This window comes from Nyctereutes procyonoides, unplaced genomic scaffold, assembly GCF_905146905.1.
Source record: "Nyctereutes procyonoides isolate TBG_1078 unplaced genomic scaffold, NYPRO_anot_genome, whole genome shotgun sequence".
Lineage (NCBI taxonomy): Eukaryota > Metazoa > Chordata > Mammalia > Carnivora > Canidae > Nyctereutes > Nyctereutes procyonoides.
Genome location: NW_026575159.1, coordinates 32,585,078 through 32,606,312, shown reverse-complemented (window position 1 = coordinate 32,606,312; position 21,235 = coordinate 32,585,078). Strand labels below are relative to the sequence as shown.

At 62.2% G+C, this 21,235-nt stretch overlaps 3 protein-coding genes across 5 annotated transcripts; 2 read left to right on the top strand and 1 right to left on the bottom strand.

Annotated features, from left to right (window-relative positions):
- Positions 1–3,295: 3,295 nt before the first annotated feature.
- On the top strand, positions 3,296–8,299 carry GFUS (GDP-L-fucose synthase). Of its 3 annotated transcripts, none has more exons than XM_055314124.1 (11): positions 3,296–3,424; positions 4,254–4,410; positions 4,732–4,846; positions 5,993–6,121; positions 6,211–6,284; positions 6,469–6,602; positions 6,702–6,766; positions 7,114–7,180; positions 7,335–7,414; positions 7,601–7,700; positions 7,955–8,299. In XM_055314124.1, exons 2-11 carry the CDS (start codon positions 4,265–4,267, stop codon positions 8,008–8,010), a joined length of 966 nt encoding a protein of 321 aa, XP_055170099.1. In that variant the 5' UTR covers positions 3,296–3,424; positions 4,254–4,264; the 3' UTR covers positions 8,011–8,299. The 3 variants fall into 3 exon arrangements, with proteins under 3 accessions (XP_055170099.1, XP_055170100.1, XP_055170098.1); XM_055314125.1 differs by lacking the exon at positions 3,296–3,424 and adding an exon at positions 3,472–3,771; XM_055314123.1 differs by lacking the exon at positions 3,296–3,424 and adding an exon at positions 3,793–3,916.
- Positions 8,300–11,012: 2,713 nt separating this feature from the next.
- On the top strand, positions 11,013–16,258 carry PYCR3 (pyrroline-5-carboxylate reductase 3). The gene is made up of 6 exons (XM_055314122.1): positions 11,013–11,133; positions 13,017–13,081; positions 13,607–13,786; positions 14,095–14,307; positions 14,621–14,713; positions 14,929–16,258. Exons 1-6 carry the CDS (start codon positions 11,034–11,036, stop codon positions 15,109–15,111), a joined length of 834 nt encoding a protein of 277 aa, XP_055170097.1. The 5' UTR covers positions 11,013–11,033; the 3' UTR covers positions 15,112–16,258.
- A 683-nt stretch (positions 16,259–16,941) lies between these two features.
- On the bottom strand, positions 16,942–21,066 carry TIGD5 (tigger transposable element derived 5). The gene has a single exon (XM_055314121.1). The coding sequence runs from the start codon at positions 21,064–21,066 to the stop codon at positions 19,114–19,116; it is 1,953 nt and encodes a 650-aa protein (XP_055170096.1). The 3' UTR covers positions 16,942–19,113.
- Positions 21,067–21,235: the final 169 nt, after the last annotated feature.

The window sequence follows — 21,235 nt, the reverse complement described above, 5'->3', positions numbered from 1 at the left end:
TTCAAAAACTATACTCCCCCTTCCCCAACAGCAGGGATGCCTGGGAGACTCTGCGGTTGGGCATCTGCCTTGGGCTCAGGGTGTGACCCCGGAGTCCCGGGATCGAGGCCCACATCAGGCTCCCTGCAGGGATCCTGCTTCTCCCTCTGCCTGTGTCTCTGCCTCTCTCTGTGTGTCTCTCATGAATAAATAAATAAAATCTTTTAAAAATTAAAAAAATAAAAAACAGAAAAAATTAAAAAATAAAGCAGTGCTTCTCAAAATAGTTTTTGAAAAAAGAAATCACAAATAACATTTTTTTTTTGGTTAAGGATAAAAACCTCCCACTCTGACTATTGTGAATAATGCTGCTATGAACATGGTGTACAGATATGTGTTTCAGTTCGTGCTCTCAGTTATTGCGGTGCATACCCAGAAGTGGGATAGGAGCAGCAGCACCACATCACAGCCCCATCAGCAGGGCGCCAGGGCTCTGAATGTCCACATCCTTGTCAACACTTGTGTTTTCTGTGTTTTTGACACTTGCTATCGTAAATGGCATGAGGTGGACATGCATGGTTTTTGAAAGAAATAAAAACTGTGGTAAGTAATTGCTTTGTGTTACTCAGTAGTTCTCTACTCCACGCTCCCTCATTCCTTGAAGCAGACTCTTCCATAAAATAAATGCTGAGAGAGCACCTGGGTGGCTTAGTGGTTGAGTGTCTGCCTTTGGCTCAGGTCGTGATCCTGGGGTCCTGGGATCAAGTCCCACATTGAGCTCCCTGCATGGAGCCTGCTTCTCCCTCTGCCTGTGTCTCTGCCTCTCTCTCTGTGTCTCTCATGAATAAATAAAGTCTTTAAAAAGGGGGGGGGGGGCAGCTCGGGTGGCCCAGCGGTTTAGCGCCACCTTCAGCCCAGGGCGTGATCCTGGAGACCCAGAATCGAGTCCTGCGCCAGGCTCCGTGCAAGGGAGCCTCTGCCTGGGTCTCTGCCTCTCTCTCCCTCTGCCTGGGTCTCTGCCTCTCTCTGCCTGGGTCTCTGCCTGGGTCTCTGCCTCTTGCCTGGGTCTCTGCCTCTCCCTCTGCCTCGGTCTCTGACTCTCTCTCTCTCATGAATAAATAGATAAAATCTTAAAAAAAAAAAAGTGAAGAAGCCAGAACGTAGGCTGGAAAACTAGATGTATTATTTGTGTCATTTGTTGAACATTTCATCTGTGCCTGAGATGTGGCCTCGGTTGCCCTGACCAATCATGTTCCTTAAAACAACTCAAAATCACATAGTATGTTCCTTGATTTGGCCCAGAGATACAACATCTTGATGACATATGGGTCAGTCTTGACCTTGAATGCCTCCCCGCCTAGGACACAGCCTGCGAACAGTGACTACACAGTACAAAAGGAACGAGGGTCATGGCAGAGCAGATGTGGAAGTCCCACAGGGAGAACGCAGACAGCAGGTGCTCACCAGCAGAACCCATGCTCTTTCCTAGAAGAGATCAATTTTGGAGTGAGGGGCCCCCGGCTGTTTGAGATGAACTCTTACTGGTCTTATATGATGTTTATAAAGCTTTCCAAACCCCAAAGAGAGATAAGATGGATAATTCCATTTTCAAAGGGATTTTTAAATAGATTTATTTAATTTTACAATGTTTTTCTAAACTGACAGAAACAGCACGTGAATCACAAAAGAGTAACATTTCAATATGTGAGGTTGAAACAAGGAGTGACAAAATGTTTATGTGACCATGAAGAAGAAAATTCTCACAAAAAGGGATCCCTGGGTGGCGCAGCGGTTTGGCACCTGCCTTTGGCCCAGGGCACGATCCTGGAGACCCGGGATCGAGTCCCACGTTGGGCTCCCGATGCATGGAGCCTGCTTCTCCCTCTGCTTGTGTCTCTGCCTCTCTCTCTCTCTGTGAATATCATAAATAAATAAAAATTTAAAAAAATAAATTCTCACAAAAAATAAGCCCAAATGTACCCCTGCACCCCAAAGTTTACAGCAGCAATGCCCACAAGCACCAAACTAGGGAACGAGCCCAGATGTCCATCAACAGATGATGATAGAGAAGATGTGATCTGTATATACAACAGAATATTACTCGGTTATTACAAAGAATGAGATCTTAGCCATTTGCAAAGATGTGGATGGAACTAGAGGGTATTACGTTAAGCAAAATAAGTCAATCAGGGAAACAATTACATACAATCTCACATTGATATGTGGAAATTAAGAAACAAAGCAGGGCATCATGGGGGAAAGGAGGAAAAAATAAAACAAGATGATGTCAGAAAGGGAGACAAACCGTAAGAGACACTGAATCCTGGGGAACTGAGGGTTTCTGGAGGGGATGGGGGGACGGGGTGAGGGGGTGACGGGCACTAAGGAGGGCACTTGATGGGATGAGCACTGGGTGCTGTGTGCAGCTCATGAATCACTGACCTCTACCTCTGAAACTAATGATACATTACATGGTAACTAATTGAATTTAAATTTAAAAATAAAAAAATTTTTTAAAGCCCAAATGTCAGGCAGCCCCGGTGGCGCAGCAGTTTTGGCGCTGCCTGCAGCCTGGGGTGTGATCCTGGAGACCCAGGATCGAGTCCCGTGTCGGGCTCCCTGCGTGGAGCCTGCTTCTCCCTCTGCCTCTCTCTCTCTCTCTCTCTCTGAATAAACAAATAAAATCTAAAAAAAAAAAAAAAAAAAAAAAGCCCAAATGTCATTTTCATTAAAATTATCTTCTGGGGACGACTGGGTGGCTCAGGGGTTGAGCGTCTGCCTTCGGCCCAGGGCGTGATCCCGGGGTCCTGGGATCGAATCCCACGTCGGGCTCCCGGTGCATGGAGCCTGCTTCTCCCTCTGCCTGTGTCTCTGCCTCTCTCTCTCTCTCTCTGTGTGACTATCATAAAAAAAAAAAAAAAAAAAAAAAAAATCCACGGTTGCATTTATTTAGAGGGCAGGCCGGTCACCAGGGGGCGCCCAAGGGACAGGGCAGGGCTGTCACCCGGGCGCCAGGAGCACCCTCCGAGGGGGGCGCCGGCTGCGGCCAGCCCCTCGGTCCCAGCTCTCCTGCCGCTCTCCCGTCCTGAGGCTGCGGAGCCCCAGCGCCGCGCGGCCTCCCCTCTGCCACCGCCCACCGCCCACAGTCCCCCGACGAGAGAACCAGGTCTCCGCCCCGCACCTCCCGCAGCGGCCTCGGTACCCGCCCGACGCAGGCGGAGGCAGAGGCGGAGCCGCAAGAACTACATTTCCCAGGGTGCTGCGCGCTCCCGGACTCCACTTCCCAGCAGCGCCCGGGACGCCGCCGAGGACTGCATTTCCCAGAGTGCCGAGGGCGGGCCCGCGGGGCCCTCCGGGTTCCGCCCCCTCCACCTGGCACCCGCGCGCGGCTGGGGAGTCCATCCCCTGCCGGAAGCCGCTCCAGGGCGACGGGCAGGTGGGGCAGGTAGGGCAGGTGGGGCAGGGCGCAGGTGAGGCGGCGCGGGGCGCCTTGGGTCCCCAGGGGAGCCCGGGCCCCGGCCGTTCCGCGGCAGCCGGGGAGTCCTGAGGGGTGTGGGGCTCCGAGGGCGTGGAGGGCCCGGTGGGCAGGGAAGCGGCGTGGGTGCCCGGGCGCCGCGGTGCTTCCTCGCCCCCGGCTGCTGGACTGCTGGCGTGGGGCCTGCCCCCGGGTCAGCGCCAGCCCGCGGGGCCCAGCACATCCTCAGCCCGGGGATGCGGGCCGCGAGGGGTGGCGCCCTGAGGCCTGTCCAGTTCCGAGTCGGAAGCGCCACCTGCCCTGCAGGAGCTCGGCAGGTGAAGGCTCCCCTGGACCAGCTGGCGGCGGCGGGCTCCTGGGCGCTGCCCCTTCCTGGCCTGTGGAGCGTGAGCTCTGGCCTCATGACGGGGGCCAGGAGCCCCCAGCCCCAAGACTGTCTGCCTCCCTACCTGTCAGCCCCAGGTGTGCTGACTGCCCCCCTCCTTGGGCCAGTGTGGGGCCCAGCTGGCACCAGGCTCCCTTGGCTGGGTGGGAGCCCCATGGCTCCTGTGCAGATCCAGGCAGAGGGCTCCCTAGGGAATGGGACCGGGAGGGGGAGCCTCAGCCCAGCTGGGTCTCTGTGGCCCCCAGCAGGCTCTCTCTCCTCCCTGGGGCTCTCATCCTGTTCCACTTGCCACAGGGAACCCTGAGTGAGGTCTTGGACAGTTGCTGTGGTGCCCAGTGCTAAGGGCAGTGACCCCAAGGAGGGGCATCTTCAGGGAGTGGGGTTCTGTCTGCCTCCCACCATTTGTCCCCGCAGGTGCAGCCAACATGAGTGAGCCTGGGGGGTCAGTACGAATCCTAGTGACCGGCGGATCTGGACTGGTGGGCAGAGCCATCCAAAAGGTGGTAGCAGATGGAGCTGGGCTGCCTGGAGAGGACTGGGTGTTCGTCTCCTCCAAGGACGCTGATCTCACGTGAGTGGACCCATCCCTGGAGCAAACCCTCCAGATGCAGAGCTCAAGGCCAGGCCTGTCCCTGAGGCTAGTAGCCTCCTGTCTGGGTCCTCCCCGCCAGGTGGCTGCCCTGGCGTGGGTGTGTGCAGTTCTGCTTCTAGGCAAACATCCTCACATCTCTTCCTGGAAGCCCACGGCTTTGTAACAGCCAGTGCCTGAACTGGCCACTTTCCTTTTTGGCAGTTCTGCCTGCCATCAGCCCTGCCACCAATACCCCACCCCCAGGGTGCTAGTTCCTTCCCTCAGGCCTCCAGCAGCCTCTGAGAGCCTGGCTCCTCCCAGGGACGCTGCACAGACCCGAGCCCTGTTTGAAAAGGTGCGGCCCACACACGTCATCCACCTTGCTGCAATGGTGGGGGGCCTGTTCCGGAATATCAAGTACAACCTGGACTTCTGGGTGAGTAAGGGCCCATGGAGCCCTGGGGACTTCTTCCTCAGCTTCCTATGCTTATGTTTTGACCCCAGGAAGTCCCTGAGGGTCCAGCTTGGCACAGCCTGGTGGGGACAGCCCCTGTGGAGCCCCTAATAATCCACACTCACTTTGTAGGTAGATGGGCCTAGAGGAGGGCCTGGGGGCATTGGCCCAATAGGAAAAGCCGAGGTGGGTTGGGGGAGCTGGGAGAAACCAGTATTTGCTGTTTGACCTAGGTAGGGTAGGTTCCTATCCTCTGCACCCTCTGGGCCTCGAGACATTCCTGCTCCCCAGACCTCTCTGGTCTGGCTGCATTGAACCAGGCTCACCACACATTCTGGGGTGCAGAGACGTGAGCTGGGTTCTGGGCCCGAGGCATCTGGCCTAGGGGCGTGGGGTATGGTGGAAGGGACAGGAGAGCAGGGCTCTGCCTGTGGCCCCTCCTGCCAGGCCGTGCCCCTGAGGGCTGCCCCGCCATCTCTGGGCATCCGGTCTTGGTGTGGTTCAGCCCTGCAGCAGGCACAGGGATGGCAGAGGCTCAGATCAGATTCTGCCCAAGGCCCCTGTCACCCCAGGGCTCTCCTTGTCTTAGTAGCAGTCTTCCCAGAAGCCTGCCTAGTCCTCATCTCTCCCTCTGCTCAGAGCAGTGCAAATGCCCAGTGTCCTCCCAGGGTCCAGGGAAAAGGAGGGGTGGGACTGACCAAGGCCTGTCTGCTACTAGGTGCTGGGTAGGCTCCTCCGGGGTGGAGGAGTGGAGGGCCCCTTCTCCCCATCCCTCCTAGGGCCCGATTGGGCCTGCCCTTAGCAACCTGTCTGGGTGAGGTCCAGCTCTGAGCTAGGGGGTGTAGGCCTCTCCTCCAGCCCCCCTCCCAGAGCCCCAGGGAGGGGGAGTGGGGGAAGACAACTGCCTCTAAGGATGTAAGAGGCTTGAGGGGGCCGTGGTTTCTGGAAGGTCTGTGCTGGGAGGTTTCGCCTTGTCCCAGGAAGCAGTTAGGATAAACTGGCTCAGGTGCTGCCCTCGTGGGAGGCGCCAAGTGTATCCTGCTTCAGTCTTTGGAGGAGCAGATAAGGGCTGGGGTTCTGCCTGGAGGGGCCTGAACAGCCCTGCCCGCCCTTCCCCTCCCGTGCCAGAGGAAAAACGTGCACATCAACGACAACGTCCTGCACTCGGCCTTCGAGGTGGGCGTGTGTAAGGTGGTCTCCTGCCTGTCTACCTGCATCTTCCCGGACAAGACCACCTACCCCATCGATGAGACTATGGTGAGGGGCGGGGTCGGGCGGGGCCGGGGCGGGGCCGGTGGGTCCTGGCAGGGCGGGGCCAGGAAAGCCAAGGCCTCCTGCTCCCCTAGATCCACAATGGGCCACCGCACAACAGCAATTTTGGCTACTCCTACGCCAAGAGGATGATCGACGTGCAGAACAGGTCCTCCTCCCGCACCCCAGCCGAGACCCAACAGGAAAAGGGAGGAAGCCCAGTGGGTTCCCCTGGCAGAGGGAATGCCCCCTCTTTGTGGGCCTCCGGTTTTTCCATCCGGGCGAAGCCGGGGCGGGTGCAGTGGGTCAGTGGTCCCAGGGCAAGGGCCGGAAGAGACGCTGTGATTCCGCAGGGCCTACTTCCAGCAGCATGGCTGCACTTTCACCGCCGTCATCCCCACTAACGTCTTTGGGCCCCACGACAACTTCAACATCGAGGATGGCCACGTGCTGCCCGGCCTCATCCACAAGGTGCACCTGGCCAAGAGTGAGTGTCCGCTCTGTGGGGCCCCAGGGCCTCCACAGGGAGGAGGGGGTGGTGGCTGGCACAGCCTGTCCTGACACCGCCCCCTCGCTGATTCTGCAGGCAGCGGCTCTGCCCTGACGGTGTGGGGCACTGGAAAGCCACGGAGGCAGTTCATCTACTCACTGGTTTGTGCAGGACGGTGCCTCGCTCTCCACCCAAATGTTTCCTGGCCTGCCATGCTGGCTGTGGCAGGGCCATAGCATGAGGGAGCCTGGTAAAGGAGCGGGGGTCCAGGCTGAGCCCCTGGAGGAGCCATCACTGGTCCTCTCTGGGGCCCTATAGGCAGTGGCCAGGTGCAGCACTGAGCAGGGTGTTGGGCTGAGCTGGCTAAGAGCTGCCCAAAGGGAGAAACCTCCGGCCCCGCCCCAGTGAAGCCCAGGCTGCACCCTCACTGAGCAGGGGCATGTAGGAGGGGTGGCACGTGGCCCCATGTGGCCATAACTTGTGGCCTTTGACCCTGTTTGACTTCTAGGACCTGGCCCGGCTCTTCATCTGGGTCCTACGGGAGTACAATGAAGTGGAGCCCATCATCCTGTCAGGTGGGCCCCCCGTGGCTCCCCGGCCGCTGCCGCAGGGCAAAACCCATCGGTCCTGAGAGCAGCCAGGGTTGGGAGAGAATGTCATGGGGGCTGGGTGACAACAAGGCCAGGTGGGGGAGGCCTGACCTGGCTGCTGGCCCCCTGCTCCCTGCAGTGGGCGAGGAGGATGAGGTCTCTATCCAGGAGGCGGCCGAAGCCGTGGTGGAGGCCATGGACTTCCATGGGGAGGTCACTGTATCCTTTGGCTCTGGGGTGGGGCACTGTGGGTCTGACGTGCCCAAAATGGGTCTCTCCCTGGTAACTGGAGAGAGGGATGGTGTTCTGACCCCAAGGTGCCTCAGGGAAAGGCAGCGGAAGTTTGAGGGCAGGCTGGGGTGGGGCTGGGTGCCCCTCCTGCTGTGGCCTTGACTGGGCACCTAGTTTGATACCACCAAGTCAGATGGACAGTTTAAGAAAACGGCCAGTAACGGCAAGCTTCGGACCTACCTGCCTGACTTCCGGTTCACACCCTTCAAGCAGGGTGAGCCCCCTGTCCTCCCACCCCATCCCTCAGGACCCCCCAGCCCCTCCTTGGCTTTGGGCTGGCCTTGCTTTCCCTACTCGAGCTGGGGACACCCTGTAGGTTTGGTGTCCAAACCCTTACCGGGGAGGCAGGAAACAGAAGGGGTGATTGAGGGTGTTGCTGGGGCCCCTGCCCTCCCCTTCTCCCCCAGGGGAGATCAGGGCAGCCTCAGCCCTCACCTGCCACCACCTGTCACCTGCCTACCTCTGCAGCTGTGAAGGAGACCTGTGCCTGGTTCACCCACAACTACGAACAGGCCCGGAAGTGAGGCAGTGTGGGAGCAGGCGCCGGCTGCTCCCCGATGCCCCGGAGGCAGCACCCTCAGACTCTGCGGGAGTGGAGGGCACTGCCTGGCAACCTGGGGCCATGTTCTACTTGGCCAGGGCGGCTCTGGGCATCTGTGCACTGGGCCCACCGTTCATGTCTGTCCTCAGGGAAACCAAGGCCTGGCCAGGCCCAGCACCTTGCTCCCCAAACCAGTCCCGGGGTCCTGAGCGTGGCCCCTCCTGATCCTTTTCTCCCATTCCTTGGGATCTAATAAAGTCCACTTTCCCAGGCCTGGCCCCAGCAGCTCTGTGCCCCCCCATCCCGCAACACACACACAAGCACTGTCCCCCCTGAGCCTGGTTAGCCCCAGGACCCACCATTCACCTGCTGACTGCTCTGACCTGCAGAGCTGCTGGGCGAGGGTGGTAGGCTGGCCCTGGAGGAGAAGGGCAGCTGCAGCTGGCAAAGCAGGTATGCGGGCGAGAGGCAGGCAGGCTGCCGGGTAGAGGCGGTGGACAGTCAGCCGGTGGGGGTGCGGGGCAGGGTACCTGGAGCAGTCTCAGCTGCCGCTGCGGCCACAGCTTAGCCTTTCCACGTGAGGTCCCATGCAGGCCTGGTGACCTGAGCTCCCTGGGCCTACCTGTCAGCACCAGGCCTTTGGGGGACAAAGCTGGTTCCGGATTTGGACCGGCTGAGTAGGCATGTGGATGGATCTCGGGAGGGTGGTGAGCGGGACCCCAGGAGAGAGCTGTACTGGGCCCCTCTCCCTAGCCCTCAGGTGGCAGCTTGTGGTGGGCCTGGCCTGCCCTCTCGCCTGGGCGGTAACAGGTGTCACAGAGGAGGGCCTGCTGGGAAGGGGTGCGCAGCACAGACTTTCACATTCTCAGTAGGAATCCAGCCAAGTCCCTGGGGCAGCCGGTCAGTGCTGTGGGGTGTGCATCGAGGAGCAACCAACTCCAAAGCCCTCAGACACCTTCCCAGGCTCCAGGCCCACCCTTGGGGCCGCTTCCTCTCAGGTCCCCTGCCTCCTGGTCACCCTCTGTCATCCTCATGATGGTGACTCTCAGCTCTTTTCTGACCCCAGATGTGCCCGTTGTGTGAACTGTCTCCTCTAAGGCAGTGTGCCAGGTACACGCTTCCCACCCCCACCCGTCGCTGTGCCCGGCTGGCCTCTCTCGGCACTTGTCTCCACCCTCTTTCTCCAGCAAGCTGCAGTGTTTATGCCCCAGGGGCTCCCTAGTCAGTGCCTCCCCACCTTTGAGGCCTGGAGCGAAATGTTGGTTTCTTGGAGTGCCCACCCTGCCGTGGAGTCCCGTGTGCTTGCCCGGGGTGCCCGGGAGCCTCTTCCTGGCCCTGGACGCGGAGCTGTTGGACCTGGTCAGCCGCCCTGTGTCCCCTGTTCTCCAGCCCCGGGGGAGTGGAGGCTCTGCTCCTGTGGGGTTCGGGGAAGGGGGTGGTGCCTGAGCTGGAGCTTGAGTCAGCCACGTGAGAATATTCAGAGGGAGGCCCAGTGTGGCGGAGAGGCCCGGACACACCTGGCAGGACAGAAACTGGCCACGTGTCTTGCAGTGTGTGTTCATTGCAGGGGGCTGTGTCCCCAGCCAGAATGCAGGTCCCCCAAGTGCGGGCTCAGCTGCCTATAGTCTGCTGCTGTATGGCCTTCATCCCCTGCCCACAGCGGGCTGACCCACCGCCAGGGTAGTGTTGAATGAATGAGATTTGATTGTTGAAGAGCTAAGAATGTGTCAAAGTAGAGTTTAGAATAACAAAATATATTTTTAAAAGATTTTATTTGTTCATGAGAGGCAGAGACACAGACAGAGGGAGAAACAGGTTCCCTGTAGGGAGCCGGATGCGGGACTCGATCCCAAGACCCTCGGGGTCACGCCCTGGGCCAAAGGCAGACACTCAACTGCTGAGCCACCCAGGCGTCTCCAGAATAACAAAACATTTTCAGATGCAATCGTAAAGAATACCCTTCAATGTTAGATCTTCAGGTCTCATTGTTCCCGTGTCAATTAAAAATTACAAGTACAGGGATCCCTGGGTGGCGCAGCGGTTTGGCGCCTGCCTTTGGCCCAGGGCGCGATCCTGGAGACCCGGGATCGAATCCCACGTCGGGCTCCCGGTGCATGGAGCCTGCTTCTCCCTCTGCCTGTGTCTCTGCCTCTCTCTGAATAAATAAAAAAATCTTAAAAAAAAAAAAATCACAAGTCCCCTCCCACCCCTACCCTACCCTCTGGTCAGTTTCAAACGGGCCCCTGCGCGGCCGAGCACTCCATCAGCGCCCCCACCCCAGGATCAACAAGGTCTCCGCTGGGGACCCAGGCCTCAGGAAGGCCCCTCCTGCCTTCTCGCAGGATCCAGGCTGACTGGAGAACTTCGGGTGCAGAGAAGGGACAGGCCGGCTCACACGTTTCAGGGCCTGGAGCCGCTGCAGCTCGCCAGCCAGCCGGCCCCGCGGCCCTCGCTCCGCGGCTGCCACCGCCGTTAAGCTCCAGGGCCCAGGGCGCCCCGAGGGCGCGGCTCCCGCCGGAGAACCCAGCCCAGGCCGGCGGGCTGCACTCACTCCCCAGCTCCCCAGGCGCCGGCCTTGCGTGCCCGGGTCTTTCACCGGAATCGGGGCGGATGTTCCTCCGCGGGAGCTCAGCTGCGCAGCGGCCGGCCGCCGGGGCTTTCCGGGACTCCGCCGCGTTCCCGCGGGGACCCCACCCTTTCCGGCCCTTCGTTGAACGGAGCCTCTCGAGCTGCCCCTGGGAAAGCAGGGTCCGCCCGGTTCCACGCGGCCCGACTCCACCACCGCAGCTCTCGCCCTCCGCCCGGGGCCGCGCCTTCCGCGGAGCGCCAGGCCACGCCCACTTCCTCGCGGCGCCACGCCCGCTCGGGTCAATGAGCGGCCGGGGGAGGGGCTCGCCGCGGAGCCCGGAAGGGGGTGGGCGGGGCGTGAGGTCCCGGCAGCCAATCGACGGGCGGGGGGGGCGCGGCGGCGACATGGGCGGGGCCAGGTCAGGCCGCGGTGACGAGATGGCGGCGGCGGCGGTGCTTGGCCCGGGTCCGCTACGTGTGGGCTTCGTGGGCGCGGGACGTATGGCCGAGGCCATCGCGCAGGGCTTCATCCGAGCAGGTGGGGCGCCGCGGGCGTGGAGCGCGTGGGTCCCCAGGCCTGGGAGCCAGCGGGCGTCCCACGCCGGCCGGGTGTGCGCGGGAAGGGCTCACCTGTCCGGAGCTCACCTGCCGGGAGCTCACCTGCCCGGAGCTCTTCTGCCGGGAGGTCACCTGCCCGGAGCCCACCTCCTGGAGCTCACCTCCCGGAGCTCGCCTCTTGGAGCTCACCTCTCGTAGCTCACCTGCGCGGAGCTCACCTGCTCGGAGCTCACGTCCCGGAGCTCACCTTCTGGAGCTCACCTGCCGGGAGCTCACCTGCGCGGAGCTCACCTGCCCGGAGCTCACGTCCCGGAGCGACGCGTCCCGCGGAGGCTCTGGGCGAGGGTCACCAGGGAGCCCTCCGCGGGGGGTGGTAAGGGCTCAGCAGGACCACCTCTCCATCGCTGGGCACGGCAGCAGGGTGCGCGTGGGGCGCCAGGGCTGCTTGTCCCGGTGAGCCTCGTGCCCACCGCCAGCGCTTGCCACGTGGGTGGTCCGAGCCTAGGGGGCTGCGAGTTTGTAGAATAAGATTTTGAGTTTGGAAGATTTACAAGAACGTAACATATTTTAGTACTTTTTAATGCTGATTAAAACCGGATATTTGGAAGGATAGTATTTTGTTTACATGGGGTTAAATAAAATATATACAATTAACTTTACCTTTTTTTTCTTACTTGCTTTTAACATGGCAACTAGAAAGTGTGAAGCTGGGTCTTTGGTCCCAGTAGTATTGTTCTTGGTCGGTGCTACCTTCGCCCCCGGGATCTCCCACCAACTTCTGGTTTCCTTCCGGCCTCGGGTGGTTTGACCTTTGAGACTCTGATTCTGTTTCCGATGTGATGTGTGCGGCAGCTGCACCCGGTGGCGGGCTGCAGGCCTGGTCCACCTCCTGATGGGCATGGGGTGGGGGTGTGGTTCTTAATCCTTCACACCGTAGGGTGTCGAGCTGCCTTCCTGGTCTGTCCCCCCTAGATGTTGGTAGCACCCCCCAGTTAGGACAGCCGGAACTGTCTCGAGGTTGCACACGTGCCCTGGGGCCTGGAGGCCAGGACCTCCCTGGGGGAGAACGGTTGGTTCACAGGAGGCCTGACAGTGCCGTCCTAGTCTTACTCCAGGGGATTTGGAAACCGTTATGTGTAGAATCTGGGCTGGCTTTCTGCCGTCCGCCACAGTCATGGTCCAGAAGGGTGAAAATCATCAGAAAATAGTTTATGGCAAGTCTCAGGCGCTTTCCGTGTAAAACTCTGCAGTATCACCTTCCTCCCAGGGCTGTGCAGGTTCACCGTACTCTGCGTAGGCACGCCTGGAGGTGGTCACTGTCACGACTCACTGGCTCGGTGTTCGGGTTGTGGGGCGCACTTCTGCCTTCCTGGCAGACCTTACAGAAGTGTAATCTCACCAGTCCTGCACCCCAGAAATGCAGATAATTTCTACCAAATGGGGATTTAGCCCCTGCTTGGACATCCCAGCACAGACACACCCCCCACTCCCAGGGAAGCTCAGCACCTACTGGGCCTCCCTCCCCACCCTGCCCGGGCTCTGTCCCCGCCTTCCTGTCCCCAGAGGCACAGGCCCCTGAGATGGAGTCCTCATGAGACTAGGCAAGCTCTGGGCCCCTGTGTCTAGCAGAGCATCTGGACTCGGCAGCAGCAGAGAATGGAGCAGAGTGCCTGGTCCTGGCTGCACGCAGCACCCCTGCCAATCACTTGGGTTCTTACAGAGCATCAGGCCAGCTGGGGCCAGGATGGCCCGGGGATGGCTGAGCAGGAGAAGCCAGTAAGGGGCAGGCCAGGCTCGTTCCTGCTCTTCTTTCCTTCCACTCCACGTCCTCACCGACCCTTCTGCTTTTGCCTTTCTCTCCAGGAAAAGTAGAAGCTCAGCACATACTGGCCAGTGCACCGAGTGACAGGAACCTCTGCCACTTCCAGGTGGGCTGGGCCCCAGCTCTTCTGCGTTGAGGCTGTCCTGGGGGGTTCATGGGGGCTCTTGGCTCCTGAGACAGTTCTTGGTCCAGGGAAGTGCTGCTTGTTTAGGTAAACTTTTGAGACTGGCTGGGCTGGGCTGGGAAAGAGGAGGTCAGGTCAAAGACCAGAAGGAAAGTTGAGGTTGTGGGGGATGCTAGGACAGAGTAAAGGGGGTATGTGTGCATGTGCATACGTGTGTGCACAAATACACACACGTGTACCCATGCATTGGGTTGGGCAGAGACGGTTGTGGGCACTAACTGGGGTCAGAGGGCATGAGGAAGTGCTGACGTCAGGGGTCAGGGGTCCTGAGCCAGGCGGATGGCCTGGGTGCGTCTTGGGCAGTGGGAGTGGGGGTGGTGCAGGCATTCGCAATGGGAGAGACCCACGGGGACCCCTGGGGCTGCAGAGTGGCCTTCCGCGGCAAGTGCCATAGTCTGGGAGGCTGTCCCACTTACCCCAGCCCTGATCCCACTGTTCCCGTTGCAGGCTCTGGGCTGCCAGACCACCCACTCCAACCAGGAGGTTCTGCAGAGCTGCTTGCTGGTCTTCTTTGCTACCAAGCCCCATGTCCTGCCAGCTGTCCTGGCAGAGGTGGCCTCTGTGGTAACCACTGAGCACATCTTGGTGTCTGTGACTGCTGGGGTGTCTCTGAGCACCCTGGAGGAGGTGAGTGGCCTGTGGGGTTGTGTGGGAGCTGAGGCTCTGAGCCCAGAGTCCGTTCTGCTGGCCAGACGCTGCTTCCCACCCCTTGCCATCCCACACTGGTGCCCTTGAAGAAGGTGGGATGGGTGAAGCATGCGACGGCCTCCCGGACAACCTGGAGAGGTGGCCAGTGGCCCAGGGGGCTGGGCTTCCCAATCCTGCTGGCACCACACCCAGGACACAGGGGAGGGAGCCCGCAGCTGGCTGAGGCCTGGGCCTGCCTGGAGGGGCTGCTTGCACATGTCCCCTGACCCCCGCTTCTCTCTGACCAGCTGCTGCCGCCGACCACACGGGTGCTACGAGTCTCACCCAACCTGCCCTGCTTGGTTCAGGAGGGGAGTGTGGTGATGGCGCGGGGCCGCCATGCTGGAAGCAGTGAGGCCAAGCTTCTGCAGACCCTGCTGGAGGCCTGCGGGCAGTGCGAGGAGGTGCCTGAGGCCCACATGGACATCCACACCGGCCTCAGTGGCAGCGGTGTGGCCTTTGTAAGTGTTATCTCATCCCCTATCCCCCAGGCCAGCCCTTGGCTAAGCGGAGACTTTCCAAGTCTCTTCAAGGACTCTGGCCTTTGGGATTCGAGGACTCAGCTCCCGGGCTGCCTGTGAACTCTCCTCTCTGCTACATCACTGCCTTCCTGGAATGCTCCAGGCAGACCACGGGGCTCGAGCCTCTGCCGTCGTTCCTGCACTGGTGGCCAGTGCTCTGGGCCGGGTTCCTGGGGGTTCCAGGCTTTCTGCAGACTGGGTGGTTTGTCCAGGGGAGTGCTGGCTCTGACAGTCCTACTCCCCACTGGGACAGGTGTGTACCTTCTCCGAAGCCCTGGCCGAAGGTGCCATCAAGATGGGCATGCCCAGTGGCCTGGCCCACCGCATTGTTGCTCAGACCCTGCTGGTGAGTGAGGGCAGCCCCAGCGGGGTCGTGTGAAAAGGGACGGGCTGGCATGTCTTCCAGGAGCAGTGGGAAGGGAGACAGCAGGCCCAGGAAGCCCGCATCAAGATCTGGGATGGGGGCAGTGGACACATGATGAAGCAGGCTACACAGTGGGGCTGAGCTGGAGAGGGAGCTGCCCGGGTCCCTGCAGTCACCCCTGGTGCCCCTCTCCCCAGGGGACAGCCAAGATGTTGCAGCAGAAGGAACAGCACCCGGCTCAGCTGCGGACAGACGTGTGCACGCCGGGTGGCACCACCATCTACGGGCTCCACGCCCTGGAGCAGGGGGGGCTGCGGGCAGCCACCATGAGCGCCGTGGAGGCTGCCACGTGCCGGGCCAGGGAGCTCAGCAGGAAGTAGGGAAAGGCCCTGGACGTGGGCTGCCCCGGCCCCTCCTCCCCGCCCCTTCCCGAGGACTGCAGCCCTCCCACCATGCAGGGGCTTCTTGCCTGCCCCCCTCCCGAGCTCCACACGAGGAAGTGAGAAGGGACAGGACTGGAGGGGCTCACAGGCAGTGGCCCACCATCATGGGTGACTCGGGGTCGTGGGGCCTGAGCGTGAGCACTGCTGGCGGCTGCGGGGCAGGAGCAGGGCTGCTGCTGGGGCATCGGTAGCCTTTCCAATAGCTACGTAACTGCAGCCAGCTCAGGGGGTGGGGGACGTGGAGACTGCACGAGACTGGCTCCTCCTCAGCGAAGCCAGCGGGGGTCTTGCCCCCGGCTTGACCTGCCATGGGGTGAGGCCACCCACGGGGAGCTGGGCCCCAACCCCGCCAGCCTCTGAGAAGAAAACAGGGCTGGCCACTCTTTCCCTGGCTGAGGAGCTGATGGTCCTTCCCTTGGGGAGCCCACCCCAACAGAGGCCCGGGCCCAGGATCTGTGCAGCGCTGGTCGGCAGCAGGTCCCTGAAGGGCCCCGCTGGCTGCAGAGTGAGGACTTGGCTTCGGCTGGGTGTGGGCCCCCTCCCCCAGCTAAGCTCCAGACAAGTGGCAGGTGGAGCTGGCCGTGACGACCCTTCCCTGGGTCATCCTGGCGGGTCTCCTGGCCTGGCCTCCGACTACAGGACATGGCTCTTCAGCATGTCCCTGAATGGAGCAACTGGCCAGGAAAGCCAGGAACTCGGGTCCCCAGCCAAAGGCACAGTCTCCCCGCCCACCCTGCCCCCGAGGTTCACCGGAGCCTCCCCACCCTACAAAGGCCCTGGAGTGCCGGACTTGCCTCGCTCCCACCCAGCGGTCTGCTGAGACGAGGCCAGCCACGCAAGAGCCAGGCTGCCCCCAGCTGACCAGCTGAGACGTGAAGCCAATCCATCCCGTCTGTAGCTGGCTGATGGCACCCCCGCTGCAGTGCTCTCCGTGCTCAGGCCCTTGCCCCCATCCCGAGCCTCCAGCCCGTCCTCCCCCTTCCATCCTTCGTTAGCCAGCTGGCCCTTCCACCTGTTAGGCCAGCCTGAGGCCACGTCCACACCTGATGTATCCATGAGATGGGAATAAAGACACTGTCCAGTAGCACTGAGTGACCGAGATTTGGGCTGATAAAGGGCCTGGAAGCACATGTCAGCTGGGGCTCAGGTGGACCTGGGAGCTGGTAGGTGCCGGGGGCAGGGCGAGGTTGTCCGTCCTGGCTGCGCAGCACCATCAGCTCTGGGACGGTGGAGTGGCTTCCTCACGACACCAACGCCACCTTTCACTGTGTTGGGTTCAGCACTGCCTCCTCCCGTACGGTCCCTGGGAACCCGGTGGGTGGGCTTGTGGGGCAGGTGCGCACGGGCAGGCCGCTTGCCAAGTAGAGGCGCCTCCATGAGCCCCCAGCCCAGCTGGAAGGGCACTGTGCCCCTGGTGGCAGTGGCCCTGGATAGTGCAGGGGCCAGGACAGTGGCTTTGGGGGTCAGGGTTGCAGCCTGACCATGGGCTGGCCACAGCGCTAAAATTACTTTTTCAGGAGGCCGGTGGATATAATTTCTCCTCATCAATTTATATTTTCCTGTCTTTTTCAAATTCTGAGGTTCTAGGCATTGGGTCAAACGTTACAAAATGAGACTCTAGGGGTACCTGGTTGGCTGAGGCAGCAGAGCATGAAACTCTTGATCCTTGGGGTCATGAGTTCAGCCCATTTGGTGTAGAGGTTATTGAAATAATAAGCCGAAACTCAAAAAATATATTAAAATAAGACTTTAGGAAAAGGATGTATGTGATGTTGACACGAACCTTTATTATAAAGCACGTGGGGCCCACCTGATTGGGCCACCCCCCTACCAGCAAGGGTCGGTGTGAAAAGGCCCTGAGCCGAGCATGCACCCTCAAAGCCCACGGTCCTCTCAAGGACACGCCCCTGGATCAGCCTCACCTGTGGACACCCTTATCTGGGGACCAAGAGTGCCCGACCCTGGCCCTGGGCTCCCCGCGGCAATCCTGGCGTGTGGGCTGGGGGACCCCGCAGGGTGTGCTCTTCCCCTCAGCTCGTGCGGACATTGCACTTGCCGCCCGAGGGATGTCTGGGTCGCTTCCCAGGCATGCAGCCCCCCTGGGCAAGGCCACACGTCTCAGACCGGCTCCCTCCTGGTTGCAGCGTGGTCTCATCCCCCTGAAACATGCAGGTCAAGGGGGGTTTAGCAGAAGCCTGCACGCCCACCGGGCCTCCATTCCCAGGCCCCTGCCAAGCCCACTGGAGGCCCTAACCACGACCCTGACCAAGAGCAGATCTTTGCTGCTTTGAATATTCAGCCATTCCATGGAGATACACTTGGGGGCCCCAGATGCCCCTGCCTAGCGCCCCTGGGGCCTGGGGGCTGCTCTCCAGTGGGCAGGCCCGGCGGGGCGGAGGCCAGGCGCCCCAGCCCTAGGGCCCTGAGCTGCCATCAGGTGGTAGGAGATGTGAGACTGGCTGAAGCCCTGAGCCAGCCGCAGACGCCCAGAGCTCCTCTAGGGGTGCAGGCTCCACACAGCTGTGGAGTGGATGGGCCCGGTTGGGGGCTGCTGCCCTGGCCTGGCTACCCAAGCCTTGCTTCCCCCGCTCCCAAATTCTTCACACCCTCCCTCAGCTTTCAGATTTGAGCCATATGAATGGCGCACACGCACGCGCGCACACACACACACACGCACACACACGCGCGCGCACACACACACACACACACACACACACACACACACACTCTCGCTTTTTGACTAGGGACGGTTCCCAGGAACAGTTTGCTCTCAGACTCGTGGGGAAGTTGCTCTGGGGGCTCCCTCCAGCTGCCTCCAGGTGCATCCCAGAGCAGCAGCAGGACTCCGAACCCCCCGCTGGGCAGCAACACATGGACACCTCCCTCCTCCTCTCAACCTGAGCCACCCAAAGCCCAACTGCCAGAGGCTCTGGGAACAGCTCCTGAGCCACACGCTCGCTCGGCAGTACCAGCAGAGGTGGGGCAGCGGTGGAGGGGAACTAAGGCACTGGAGGTCATCCCGGTGTGGCTGGCAGAACCCCAGGCCCGCTCCGGGGAGACTGCACCGCTCTGGGCCCTGGGCTGCACCGAGTGCGCTGTGGCCGCCCCAGGGAGCTCGCTCCGCCATTGGTCAAGTCACCAGGGCCCGAGAGTACAAGGTTGCTAACCACATTGACTAAGAGGTTTGGAATGCAATTTTCTTAAGGAAAACTAACAATCCCAGTGGAACAGAAATCTATGCTCCAAGCTGCATCCAGAACCTCCCGCTCCCCACTTGCTGGCCGCCATCGTCCCTTCCCACTCCCTACAGAGCCAACCTCCAAGGCCAGCCACAGGCTGTGGAGAGATACCACCGTGGCCCCCAGGAAGGAGATCTGTAAAAACGGGGTTAATGTGCTAAAAACCCAACTGGAATCGCGTGATTCCGCATGGAGAGGGCTGCAGGGCTGTAGCACATGGACTGTGAGATAGCAGGGCTCGACTTACGGGAGTGCTGGGCCCTTGTCCAGTGCACAGGATGGGCCACCGGGAGGAAGGCAGGAGGTACAGAAAGGCGCACAAGGGCCAGGGCAGGAACACGGGAAACTGCTCTGGTAAGTGCGCTACGACGTTGTGTGCGTGGCAGGTGGGTGTGGCAAGGGACCCTGGCTAAAACCACAGACCCTACGAGTCTGCTTGCCCAGGGAGGACGGAGGACGTGTGTGAGCCCAGGACCCCTCTGCTAGGTCCCCCTCCAGAGAACGGGGACGAGTGGAGCGGGATGACCCTTCACCAACGGGGCCCCTACAAGCCAGCCTGGGGACCGGGATCCCTGTAGCCCCGAGCCACGGGGTGGGCCATCTCAGGGTAGGAAAGAGGGGAAATGGAAGACTGTGCGTGTCCCCTCCCTCCAAGTGCAGCAGGAGAACAGCCACCGGGGGGCCACTCCGGCAGGCCTGGTCACACCCCATCCTCCGGGACTGCAGGAGAGGGACTGATGCCCCCCAGCCTCCGAGCCATACTGATCAGTGAACGCAGCTGCACCAGCTTCGGCGGCCCCACCTCCCGAGGGTCCTGATTCTCCAGCCACCGAAGAGCTGTCTCCAGACCCCGGACAGCCTCCCCGGCCGTGGGCACGGCAGCCTCCTCCTCCTCCTCTGCACCCCCCATGACAGAGGGTAGGCTGGCCGGGGGTGGAGGGGCGGCAGGGGCCAGCACAGGGGGCCGGCCAGGGCCCGCCTCCTCTCTGCAGCTGTCGGGCAGCCCCCCGTCATCGTCCAGATGCAGCCACTTGGCCACCTCCTCAGGCGCCAGGCGCTTGTAGGACAGGGCGGCCAGGTGTGTGAGGTCGCTGAGCACCCGGCTGTGCTCCGCAGCCTCCTCGGCCTGGCCGGCCGGCTGCCCCCCAACACACTCCCCGGCTGGCCCGGGCTCGAATGCCGCCCGCAGGCCCAGCAGCCAGCACCGCTCAATACTGCCTGCCTGCACCAGGTCCCAGGAGAGGCCGGCCAGGTAGAGCATGTCCTTGAGCATGAAGCTGCGCATGAAGTCCAGCGGGGAGCCCCCGGCACAGGACACGGCTAGCCGCAGCAGCTCCCGCTTGTACAGCTGCTTGAAGGCAGCCACGACGCCCTGCTCCAGCGGGGCAGGGATGTGAGCCCGGCTGCTGCCCTTGGACAGGAATAGCACCCGCACCGCACCATCCGGGGTCTGCAGCTCCTCTGGGGGGCTGAGGGGCTCAGGCCGACAGCGCCGGAGGGCGTCCTCGCTCTCCTCCAGGGCAGGCATCCTGGCCGCTGGGCTCGGGCAGGGCGGGTGGGCGACCAGCAGAACGGCCTTCTGCTGCAGGCAGCTGCGGCGCAGATAACGCCGGACCCCGGGGACGAACTCCTCGAAGAACCAGCCCCGCAACAGCGGGCGGCTGAGCCAGGCGTCGGGGCTGTAGCGGTAGGAGGCCGGGAACTTGTCCTGGTTGTGGTGGCGCAGGCTCGGCGGGTCTGGCAGCTGCCCGATGACCAGCGGCTTCAACTTGTGGCTGCCCGTCAGGTTGGCGGCCAGCAGCACGGTCACCCGGTCGCCGCGCCCGCGCCGCCCGCAGCCGCCCGCGCCGGGGTCCCCTGCGCCCAGGGGCGCCGCCTGCTCCGGAAGTAGCTTCCAGTAGAGGCCGGTGACGTTGGCGTTGTAGATCTGCTCGTCGCCGTAGCCGCCCTCGGCGGGGGGCGGCGGGGCGGGGGCCCGGGCGGCCGGGGAGCCGGGGCCGGGGCCCGGGGGCGGCGCGGGCTCCTGCTTGACCGGCGGGCCCGGCGCGGGGCCGGCGGCCAGGGGCTCGGCCTCGCCGTAGATGCGCTGGCTGGAGATGCCGTGGCGCTTCTGCCAGCGCCAGAACCAGCCGTGGCTGGCCTTGAAGGTGCACTCGGGCCCGTAAATCTGGCGCGCGAAGGCCTCGGCCTGCGCCTGGATGAGCGGCCCCGACAGCGGCACGCCGTGCTGGCGCAGCGCCACGAACCACGAGTAGACGGCGCGGTCGATCTCCTCCTCGTTGGCCAGCCGCATCTTCTTGCGCTGCGTGCCCACCTCGCCGCCCAGCTGCTCCAGGAACCAGCGCAGCTTGGGCTCGTCCTTGAGCCAGCCGCGCAGCGTGCCGCCCGGCACCCCGAAGTCCCGGCACACGCTGGCCTGCCGCTCGCCGCCCTTGACGCGCTCGATGGCCTGCAGCTTGTCCTTGATGGAGTAGGCCTTGCGGAAGGCCATCTTCACGGCCACGCGGGGCCGCGGCCCGGGCGCTGGGGGCGGCGGCCGCGCGGCGGGGGCCGGGGTGGGCGCGGGGAGCCGCGGCGGCTGCGCGGGGCGCCCGGGCGGGGCATGGCGGCCGCGGCGCGGAGCGGGGCCGGCCAGGGGGCCCGCGGGGTACATGGCGGCGGCGGCGGCGGGGGGGGCGGCGGCGGCGGCGGCGGGGGCGGGGGCGCGGGGGCCACACGCCCGCCCGGCCGGCCGCGCGGGGCGGGACGGGGCGCTGGGGGCGGGGCCGGCCGGGCCCTCCCCTTTGTCTCGCCAGTTCTGGGGGCGCAGGCGCGGAGGCCCC